The sequence below is a fragment of the Colobus angolensis genome, unplaced genomic scaffold (assembly GCF_000951035.1).
Source record: "Colobus angolensis palliatus isolate OR3802 unplaced genomic scaffold, Cang.pa_1.0 Scaffold328, whole genome shotgun sequence".
NCBI lineage: Eukaryota > Metazoa > Chordata > Mammalia > Primates > Cercopithecidae > Colobus > Colobus angolensis.
The window spans coordinates 1815702-1827594 of NW_012116577.1; the positions used below are offsets into that span (position 1 = coordinate 1815702).

Sequence of the window (11893 nt, forward strand, 5' to 3'; positions counted from 1 at the left end):
TTGGTGAATCTGACAATTATGTGTCTTGGAGTTGCTCTTCTCGAGGAGTATCGTTGTGGCATTCTCTGTATTTCCTGAATTTGAATGTTGGCCTGCCTTACTAGGTTGGGGAAGTTCTCCTGGATGATATCCTGAAGAGTGTTTTCCAACTTGGTTCCATTTTCCCCCTCACTTTTAGGCACACCAATCAGACGTAGATTTGATCTTTTTACATAATCCCTTACTTTTTGGAGGCTTCGTTCACTTCTTTTTACTCTTTTTTCTCCATGCTTCTCTTCTCACTTCATTTCATTCATTTGATCTTCAATCGCTGATACTCTTTCTTCCAGTTGATCGAGTCGGTTACTGAAGCTTGTGCATTTGTCACGTAGTTTTCATGTTATGCTTTTTATCTCTATCAGTTCTTTTAAGGTCTTCTCTGCATTGATTATTCTAGTTATCCATTCATCCATTCTTTTTTCAAGATTTTTAGTTTCTTTGCACTGGTTATGTAGTTCCTCCTTTAGGTCTAAGAAGTTTGATCGACTGAAGCCTTCTTCTCTCAACTCATCAAAGTCATTCTCCTTCCAGCTTTGTTCCATTGCTGGCGATGAGCTACGTTCTTTTGGAGGGGGAGATGCACTCTGATTTTTTGAATTTCCAGCTTTTCTGCACTGCTTTTCCCCATCTTTTGGTTTTATCTGCCTTTGGTCTTTGATGATGGTGATGTACTGATGGGGATTTGATGTGGGTGTCCTTTCTGTTTGTTAGTTTTCTTTCTAACAGTCAGGACCCTCAGCTGTAGGTCTGTTGGAGTTTGCTTGAGGTCCACTCCAGACCCTGTTTGCCTGGGTATCAGCAGCGGAGGCTGCAGAAGATAGAATGTTGCTGAACAACGAGTGTTGCTGTCTGATTCTTGCTCTGGAAGCTTCATCTCAGGGGTGTACCCCGCTGTGTGAGGTGTGAGGTGTAGGTCTGCACCTAGTGGGGGATGTCTCCCAGTCAGGCTACTTAGGCTACTTAGGGGTCAGGGACCCACTTGTGCAGGCATTCTGTCCGTTCTCAGATCTCAGCCTCCGTGCTGGGAGATCCACTGCTCTCTTCAAAGTTATCAGACAGGGGCATTTACCTCTGCCGAGGTTTCTGCTGCTTTTTGTTTAGCTATGCCCTGTCCCCAGAGGAGGAGTCTACAGAGGCAGGCAGGCCTCCTTGAGCTGCGGTGGGCTCCACCCAGTTCGAGCTTCCGGGCAGCTTTGTTTACCTATATAAGCCTCAGCAATGGCGGGTGCCCCTCCCGCAGCCTCCCTGCTGCCTTGCAGTTAGATCTCCGACTGCTGTGCTAGCAATGAGGGAGGCTCCATGGGTGTGGGACCCTCTAGGCCAGGTGTGGGATATAATCTCCTGGTGTGCCATTTACCAAGACCCTTGGTAAAGTGCAATATTAGGGTGGGAGTTACCCAATTTTCCAGGTGTTGTGTGTCTCAGTTTCCCTTGGCTAGGAAAAGGGATTCCCTTTCCCCTTGTGCTTCCCAGGTGAGGCGATGCCTCACCCTGCTTCAGCTCTCGCTGGTCGGGCTGCACCAGCTGACCAGCACTGATTGTCCAGCACTCCCCAGTGAGATGAACCCGGTACCTCAGTTGAAAATGCAGAAATCACCCATCTTCTGTGTCACTCACGCTGGGAGCTGGAGGCTGGAGCTGTTCCTATTTGGCCATCTTGGGCACGCCCCCTCAGTTTGACCATGTATACATACTATAAGTGGAAATATGAAGTGGTAATTTGCCATTCTGGAAGAAGAAGTCAAGGGGCACCTTTTTTTTTTTTTTTTTTTTTTGAGACAGAATCTTGCTCTGTCGCCCAAGCTAGTGAATACAGTGGCACAATCTTAGCTCACTGCAACCTCTATCTCCTGAATTCCAGCAATTCTCCTGCCTCAGCCTCCCGAGTAGCTGGGATTACAGGTGCGTGCCACCATGCCTGGCTATTTTTTTCTCTTTTTAGTAGAGATGGGGTCTCACCATGTTGGCCAGGCTGGTCTGTAACTCCTGACCTCAGGTAATCCACCCACCTGGGCCTCCCAAAGTGCTGGGATTACAGGCATGAGCCACCGCACCTGGCCAATAATTATTATTATCCTAGAATCCCAACCTTATCTTTTATGATCGGGAATACATTGGTCTGTTTCACTATTACTGCCTTTGCATGTTATTACTGAGCCAATAGAGAAATGAAATTCTATCCAGTGTTTCATTCCTCTTATTTCATATCAGGAAGTGTTACTATAATGAAAGAACATGGTTTTGTCATTCAAAGCAAAGTCTTAGTTTTTTTTTTAAAGAAATTAACAGTTTAGGCTGGGTGTGCTGGCCCACGCCTATAACCCTAGCACTTTGGAAGGCCGAAGCAGGCTGATCACCTGAGGTCGGGAGTTCGACCAGCCTGACCAACAGGCAAAACCCCGTCTCTTCTAAAAATACAAAAATTAGCTGGTCATGGTGGCGGGCACCCAGCTACTCAGGAGGCTGAGACAGGAGAATTGCTTGAACCCAGGAGGCAGAGGTTGCAGTGAACCAAGATTGTGTCACTGCACTCCAGCCTGGGCGATAGAGCAAGAGGTTGTCTCAAAAAAAAAGAAAAGAAAAAAAGAAAGAATGAATGATATTAACAGTTTAATTAACACTTTCTTGACTTGGCTAGACTGTTGGTATATGTACAACATGCATGTCCAGCACTGTAGCCCTTGCTCATCCACCCAGCCTTTAAGTTCCTGTTGCATTGACACGTAGTTCTGTAAGAGTTGTTATTTCGTATGAGTAAATTTTGTATTCCCAGCCAAACTCTGCCCCAGCTAAATGTTAACCTTTTTGAGGTGTCTTTAGTTTTGTATCCCTCACAGTGCCAGCATCATTGTTGCCTGTATCTTAGCTGCATCATGAAAATGCTTTAGTCAGCTGATTGACATAATTAAAGCTACACTTGTGCAATCTATAGCAAGAAGTTTCCCTTCGCTTTTTCTAGGATAACGGTTGCCTTCAATTATAAATAATTTCCATACAGCAGGTACTAAATCAGACTCATAGCTCTTCTATGATTGTTGACTCAACTCCCAAAGAACTCAAGGGAATTCTTTATTTGCATGGAGAAAGCTATCAAACACCAGGGATAACTGGCCCTGAGTGCCAAGGATAGATGGTGAAGAGAGAAATCAGTGTTCCTAGAGTAATCTCCCATAGTAAGGAATTTCTGATGTGTCTCTCTTACTTTCCCCATGTTCTTAGAAGTTAGTTTAAATGAAAAGTAGTAATAGAACTAAATTTGGTAATTTTTTGTAATGAGTTCCTGGGGTTTTTTGGGTGGGGAGGGAGCGGGTAACAGTTTAAGCTGCATATGCTATGCAGATTAGAATTTCAGTTACAGCTAAGCATACTTGTAAAGCTTTAGGACAGCATTTCTCAAATTTGAGAACATAAGAAGCACTGAGAATGTTTATGGAACAGTTTGAATAACATTTAATGCCGTTATTTTAGATTATCATTCTCTACTGGTGCCAGGGTGAGCAACACATTGCAACTCAAGGCACTGAAATAATTCAGTGTTTAGTTATGAGTTGGTTATTCAGGTGATCTAGAATGTGCTTTTTATATTATCTTGAAATTAAAACAAAATTTTTAAATGCTTATGTAGAAATACTTGCCTCCATGGGTCAGCAGAGCCCAGTTTAAGAAAAACTAGGCTAAGAAATATCTAAAATACGTTTGGTTTTCTGCAATCAAACTGTTCATAAAAAGAATGTATATACATATGTTTTACTTATGGTCACATTTTAGAGTAAAAGTACTGAAGCAAAGGATATTGTCATTATAATTCTCAATTACCTGCTAAAATGATGGTTCCATTGACTCTCTTGTAACAATTTAAAGGTATTTATTTAACTAAAAGTTTGTTTTTTAAAATAATTTCTGTTAGTCTTAACACATACCAACTTTGTATTTGTTTGATGTGCTATGATTTTTTCATCTTTTCCCATCATTTATAAAACCTTTCTCTATATATGAGATCAAGATGTTAGTGTGTGTGTCTGTATGATGTGTGTAAGGAGTCAGGGAAGCATAAAATAGAGAATATTGTGAAGTTTGGGATTCTTCAGAAAAATTCATCTTCTCTTACTGTAACAGAGTTCTGTTGTTGAAAGAATCCCATTTACTGTTATCTAGAATACTTCTTTTAAAAAATTGCCTACCTATTATGTTGTTTCTGAAATTCTGAGAACTAAGTACAATTACCTTTTTATGGCTGGTTTTGCAGGGAAAAGAAACAAGCTGTCCCCAGGCTGCCCATGATAAATCCCTTATCAAAAATGTTTAAAAAGTGCCATTTAAGTCAAGAGAAGCAAAAAGAAACAACATAAACTCCTTTAGAAACTGTAAATAAATGAGAGCCGAGAACCTTAAACACTTCTGAACTTCAGTGAGGTATCTCCTTAAAAGTTGGGTGTGAGAGTGTGCTAGGGCAGACTTCCCTGTGTTAATTGTAGTTATCAGCCTACCTATTAATTCTATTACCTTATTTATTCTCTCATATTTAAAGACTTTCCCTTTTGTATGACGAGGTAAGAATGGGCTGAAATTAGTTCATTTGTTAATTAAATCTGTTCCGGGGGAAATATTATTAGTTGTTGCGTATTTAAAGACTTTCCTGGCCAGGCACAATGGCTCATGCCTGGAATCCCAGCACTTTGGGAGGCCGAGGTGGGCGGATCGCTTGAGCCCAGGAGTTCAGGACCAGCTTGGGTAACATGGCAAAACCCTATCTCTACAAAAAAAATACAAAAAATTACCCAGGCATGGTGGTGCTTACCTGTAGTCCCAGCTACCAGGAAGGCTGAGGTGGGAGGACAACCTGAGCCAGGTGGTTGAAGCTGCATTGAGCTGTGATTGTGCCATTGCACTCCAGCCTGGGCTACAAAATCAGACCGTGTGTATGTGTGTGTATAAAATAAATCAAATAAAATAAAGACTTTCCTAGCCAGGTGGAGTGGTTATACATACACACACACACACACACACACACACATATTTATATATATACACATATATACATATATATTTATTACGTGTATATATGCGCACACATATATAAATATATAAAATAAATAAAATAACATAACATAAAGACCTTCCTAGCCAGGTGCAGTGGCTCACGTCTCTTGTCCCAGCACTTGGGGAAGCCGAGACAGGAGGATCACTTGAGGCCAGGAGTTCAAGACCAGCTTGGACAACATAGGGAGACCCCATCTCTTCAAAAATATTTAAAAATTAGCCAGGCACAGAGTGGTGCATGACTGTGGTCCCAGCTACTTGGGAGACTGAGGCAGGAGGATCCCTTGAGCCTGGGAGATCAAGGCTGCAGTGAGCTGTGATTACAGAACTGTACTCCATCCTAGGCGACATTTGACTTTAGAATTGACTTTAGAACCTAGGACTATCTGACCACAACAACACCCCACATGGAATGTTCTATAACCCTCACAGACAATACTGTCAATAAATTGTGCTCTAGCTCATCATTGTGGCAGAGTTGGGTTTTTTAAATTGTATTTTTTTCTAAAATATGAACACTTTTAAACAGAAGTTAAAAATTAAGACACAAAGTTCTGTCTCATAAAGAGATAGAACAAGATTCTATCTCTAAATAAATAAATAGACTTTCCCTTTTGTAAGATGAGGTGAACATAGGCTGAAATTAGTTCACTTAGTTAAATCTGTTCTGGAGGAACTGTTTGTAAATTGCTGTCTTCCTATTAGATCATTCCTTTCTGACAAACGAGGAGCTCGCTGTACTCCCTGTCGTCAAAGTGCTTCCCTCTGGTAAATACACGGGGGCCAACTTAAAATCAGTCATTCGAGTCCTGCGAGGTTTGCTAGATCAAGGAATTCCTTCTAAGGAGCTGGAGGTAAGTGGCTTCTGCCAATGATTCTCTCCCAAGGTGTATGCATTTAATTTGTAAGGAAAATGTATCTTTACTAGCCCAAGATGAGAAGAAATTTTGAAAATTTTCCAACTCTAAAAGCACCACCTTACCACATCTAGCAGAAAATTAATTTTTCTGATTGGGATTCCAATAATAGTGATTTAAAACGTTAACTACTTGGAACTTGATACATTTCCCTGAAGATTATCCTTCCTGCCTCATAGTTAAGGTAAAAATGTTAGAAGAAAAAAAAAAACAAAGGCCAAGTATAAATTTCAGCCATCCACTAAACTTTATAATTAGTGTATTGTAGACGTGTTTCATCATTAACAGCAGGTTCTAACTGAATACAGCTCCAAGAATGTGTGTCCTAGTTCAAAGCAGCAATGGCTCAGAGCCCTAGCTCCTGTGGTCTCATGGCACCGTCCATATTTACCACTAGAAAAGAGAGTGGTTTTGAGGTTGACCTTGCCCCTCTTCCTCAAACCATCTGCTTATTTGCCTAGTTCCTAAGCTTTGTAGCCACTAAAAGGAGTTAACTTTAATAAGAGCTTCTGCTATGTGCTTGTTGCTTTGTATATATTCCTCAAAATATTAATTCCATTATAGACTGTGAAACTGAGGCTCAGTAATTAAGGTATTTTCCTCTCCTCATTACCATGCTATGGAATGATTTCTTCTTTAAGTTCTTAGATTTAAATGTCACCATCGGAAAACTTCCATTACAACCCTTCTAAAGTAGTGTTTATAAGGATTTATCTACCACAGCAGCTTATTGGTTTCTTCAAGACATATACTACAATATTTGTTTAATTCTTTATTGTGTCTTTCTCCCAATAAGCTGTAAAGGCCAGGAGAGCCAAAATCTTATCTTCTTGCTCACCCACTGTATTCCCATCACTTATTACAGTACCTTGCATATAGTGGGCATGCAATTATATTTTTTGAATGAGTGAATGAATGAAAAGTGAGCAAGAATTGACTTTAGAACCTAGGACTATCTGACCACAACAACACCCCACATGGAATATTCTATAACCCTCACAGACAATACTGTCAATAAATTGTGCTCTAGCTCATCATTGTGGCAGAGTTGGGTTTTTTAAATTGTATTTTTTTCTAAAATATAAACACTTTTAAACAGAAGTTAAAAATTAAGACACAAAGTTCTGTCTCATAAAGTTGACTGCAACATGTTCAATTGAAGATATTTGTAACAATATTATTTCAATGCTGACTTAAATCACTGTTAACTTTAGGCTTATTTAGGACATCTGTATTTAACACTAGAATCAGCCCTCATCAACCAATTTTGCACCCTACACATTTAAAGTATTTGCAGTTATTACTGAATTTACTGCTTATCTCAACAAATTTATTTCCATTTTTTGCTTACAGAATCTTCAAGAATTAAAACCTTTGGATCAATGTCTAATTGGGCAAACCAAGGAAAACAGAAGGAAGAACAGATATAAAAATATACTTCCCTGTAAGTTCCAGTTTGGCTTCAAATTTAATATGTGATCAGTATAATTTGAATGGATTAAAATTTTTTGTGTTTAACTTACCTATCTCTCACATAACCATGTGCATACACATACATTCACAGATTTATATCAGTAAAAAATACATTGAAATATTCCGTGTGAATTCCCTTTTAAATTACGTACATATTCTGAAAATCAGTTAGAGGAACCTGAAATATTTGTTAGAATAGTCCTGAATTTTTACTAGTATACAGTATTTGAAATTAGTCAGTGATGCCAAATCATTAATTTTAAAATCTTTTTAAAAGTAGGAACTGGCTTCTGGATGAGGATTTTCTTGGTTGGATTCATTTATCACAACCACCATCAATTTATTCTCATTTTTAGTTTAGAGAAATATCTATAGTAATGAATTGCTGTGTACATGCATATGACTACAGTGGTACTACCAGCCTATATTAGACATTTCAGATACCAGAAGGGAATAAAAACAATCATTTTGGCCCAGTGCAGTGGCTCACACCTGTAATTCCAGCACTTTGGGGGAGGCCGAGGGAAACAGATCACTTGAGATCAAAAATTCAAGACCAGCCTGGCCAACATGGTGAAACCTCATCTCTACTGTAAAATACAGGAATTAGCCGGAGTGGTGGTTCATGCTTATAATCCCAGCTGCTTGGGAGGCTGAGACAGGAAAATCGCTTGAACCCGGGAGGTGGAGGTTGCAGCAAGCCGAGATCATGCCACTGCACTCCAGCCTGGGCAATAGAGTAAGACTCCATCTCAAAAAGAAAAAGAAAAAAGAAAAGCAGTCATTTTTACCCATGTAAAAATCACGTGTAAAAAAAATCACACTGTGATTTTTTTTAAATTATGTATGAATATATGTGCCAAAATACCTCTAGAAAATTCTTATAATTACCAGCCACATGTATATATGTTAGCACTTTGAATTATAACATATGACACACTGACCCTATCTTTACCAAGAAACCATAAATCTAAAGATAAATAATAAACAAACTCAATAGTGACAAGTCACGTGATAAGTAATAATGCAATTGTATTTTTCTAACCTAGATAGAAAATACAAATTCATTTTGGAAAGCTTCATGTAAAAAATGAATCTTAGACAACCTTTAAAAAGTGGATCAGATCTTTGTTTGGCATAAAGTGTATGGGAGTTATTTTAGACAGCATAATGACCAGTTGAATATCTCAAAATCAGAATAGGACAAGCCATAAATCCAAAACTAATGAGTGGATTTGTTCCCACAAAACAAATGACCAGTATGGACTAAGAGATAGAAGTCAAGTGAAAAGAGCAAATGGTAGGGGATTTTGAAACCTATCATTAAAAGGTTTTAGTTTGGTAATCACAGGAATTACCAGTTAAATTTATGGATATTTGAAATAGAAATAGAAATAACTTCTAAGGTATGTAATACATGTAAATTTATTCTCTTAGATAAATCTTGGACAATACAACCTCAGTGAATGATAGCTTATACATACTTTTCACTGGGGCAGCCTGGTTTAAAAAATTACATTGTAACTATATGAAATTATAATAAAACAAAGATAAGGGCCTTTATGCCTGGAGAATAAAATGATCTGTTATTTTATTTATTGTGTTAATTTATTGTTTTGGCTGCTAAGAATATAATTTTATTAGGTGAGTGAGAGTTGGTTATGCCAATAACGTTTGCAATATATACTTTAATAGTGTTATTGTAATACTAAATTTTGTTCTATGAAAAATTTTTTGGCGTTGCCTTTCAGTGCTATTATTATTATTGTCATCATCATTAAAATAATCATGCAGAAGTACCAGTTCTTTTTCTTTGTTTCTCTAGTTACTTATTAGGCAATTCTAAATGCATTTATTAACTTACTAATTTTAATTTCAACTAAATCTATGTAAATAATACCAAATTTCATATGTCAGAAACTCACTAAACTGACACCTTAGAGATACTTGTAACATGAGCAAAAAGAATAAATATAAAATAATTTGGCTGTGCTACAATTTTAAAATATACTTCTGTTAAAATACGTTAGTGATTTCATCTATGACTATGAGGATTTCTCATGACTTTTGACTCATGCAATTTGTAAGACTCTTGTTTAAAATGCATGATATGGATGGCTGTGTTTTGTTGTGGAAAATTCACAGATGATGCTACAAGAGTGCCTCTTGGAGATGAAGGTGGCTATATCAATGCCAGCTTCATTAAGATACCAGTTGGGAAGGAAGAGTTCGTTTACATTGCCTGCCAAGGACCACTGCCTTCAACTGTTGGAGACTTCTGGCAGATGATTTGGGAGCAAAAATCCACAGTGATAGCCATGATGACTCAAGAAGTAGAAGGAGAAAAAATCAAATGCCAGCGCTATTGGCCCAACATCCTAGGCAAAACAACAATGGTCAGCAACAGACTTCGACTGGCTCTTGTGAGAATGCAGCAGCTGAAGGGCTTTGTGATGAGGGCAATGACCCTTGAAGATATTCAGGTAAGTGAATTAAATCTTTCCATATTGCAAGGTGTATCTCCTAGTTGTAATCCAAGCCTGGACTCTTTCCATGATTGCACCAATGTTATTTCTAGATAAAAGACAGTGACTTCCTAGTTCCCATGCAATGGAACTAATGCTAGCTATTTTCTCTTTATGTAGTATAAGTTTAAATGTGACCGTCTTCATGAATTCTGCCAGGTTCCTCCAGTATGTGCTGTACTAAAATGAAAATGAAAACGCAGGACTTTTAATATGATGATCATCCTTGGTGATAGCACAAAATGGCTCAGAAGTTGCATGTTGGAAACTTGTGTTTTTATGGTCAGACCTCTAAGTAGACTCATTAAAACTATTTTTAAAATCTGTAAGTAGAAAATATTCCCTCATAAAGGCAACTTAACATATTTAGGAATACATGGATAATTTTAGCATAAGCAACTGTTATTCAGATCATTCATACTGCAGTTACCTAACCACTGGATCAGTATAGCTTGAATTAGATAAGTGGCAGTACCTGAAGTAAAGCTGCTACTGTTTCCTCACTCTGTGTTCTCCCTCACCTTACTACACCCCTGTGCACAGTATCCCAGCTAGGTGTGAGTAATGTTTCCCATAGAGATTTAACTATCTTAAGGAAACAGTGATTTTACTTTTATAGAAACAAAGCATATCGTATCAGTTAAGTTCTATTGGTGTCATGTAAATGTAGCCTGAGAATTTCTTTCATAATTTTTGATTCATGATTTTTTATTGATTTACACTAGCTTACCTATTACTTAGGTTAGCACAGTTGTTCAATATTCTACAAGTGATTTATCCACTTAATCCACACATTTTTATAGAACTCAACCCCTTTATAGAGATTTGGCAGTTAGCAACACACACAAAAAAATTTCTAACCTCATGGAGCTTACATTTTGAAGAAGAAATACCAGTCCTGATAGTGCTGTGGGAAAAAATAAAACAGAGAAGGACAATTGGTTGGGGGAGAATGAGAAGTATGTCATAATTTTCAACAAGCAGCCAGGGAAGGCATGAGAAAATGGCATTTGAGGAAAAATGTGAATGAGTTGAGTGAGCCATGGAGGGAATATCTGAGGAGAAAACCATTCCAGTCAGAAAGAGCCAGTACAAAAGTCCTGAGACCAAACTGTGCACACTGTATTTAAAGCCACAGAGAATCATTTGGCTTGAGAAAAGTGACCATGGGGAAAAAGAGGAGGAGGTGAGGTCTAAGAGGAAACAGGGCCAGATTAGGTAGGGTTGCAGTGACTCTGACTTTTATCTGAGGTGCATTTGGAATGGGGTCACCAAAAAAGGTTGTTATCCATATCAAAATGTAATTTGTTTTTAGGGTTCCCAAAAAGTAGTTTTTATCCGTATTTCAAATGTGGCTCTAGCAACCTTGATAGAGGCCTTCCATGTTTTTCTTAATGGAGCCATTTAGTTTCTTCCACTTTTCCTTTGATCTGGTCCTATAGACAAGCCAAAATTTGACAGCACAATAGAATATTAAGAATTAATTGTGGCCGGGCACAGTGGCTCACGCTTCCCAAATCTCAATACTTTGGGAGGCCAAGGTGGGTGGATCAGTTGAGGTCAGGAATTCAAGAGTAGCCTGACACAACGTGGTGAAACCCCATGTCTACTAAAAATACAAAAATTAGCTGGATGTGGCAACGTGGGCCTGTAATCCCAGCTACTCTGGAGGCTGAGGCAGGAGAATTGCTTGAACCTGGGAGGCAGAGGTTGAAGTGAACCGAGATTGTACCACTGCACTCCAGCCTGGGTGACAGAGTGAGACCCTATCTCAAGATAAGAAAGAAAGAAAAGAAAGGAAAGAAAGGAAGAAAGAAAGAAAGAAAGAAAAAGAAAGAAAGAAAGAAAGAAAGAAAGAAAGAAAGAAAGAAAGAAAGAAAGAAAGAAAGAAAGAAAGAA

General features: G+C 38.4%; 1 protein-coding gene across 5 annotated transcripts in view; it reads left to right on the top strand.

The window, feature by feature from the left end:
- The window catches only part of PTPN13 (protein tyrosine phosphatase, non-receptor type 13 (APO-1/CD95 (Fas)-associated phosphatase)), a 226789-nt gene that overhangs the window by 209367 nt on the left and 5529 nt on the right, over positions 1-11893 (top strand). For all 5 annotated transcript variants that reach the window (XM_011951790.1, XM_011951791.1, XM_011951792.1 and 2 more), the window contains 3 exons: positions 5785-5933; positions 7350-7440; positions 9615-9952. In XM_011951790.1, the coding sequence (XP_011807180.1) occupies positions 5785-5933; positions 7350-7440; positions 9615-9952 (578 nt within the window). The remainder of the gene's footprint in view (positions 1-5784; positions 5934-7349; positions 7441-9614; positions 9953-11893) is intronic.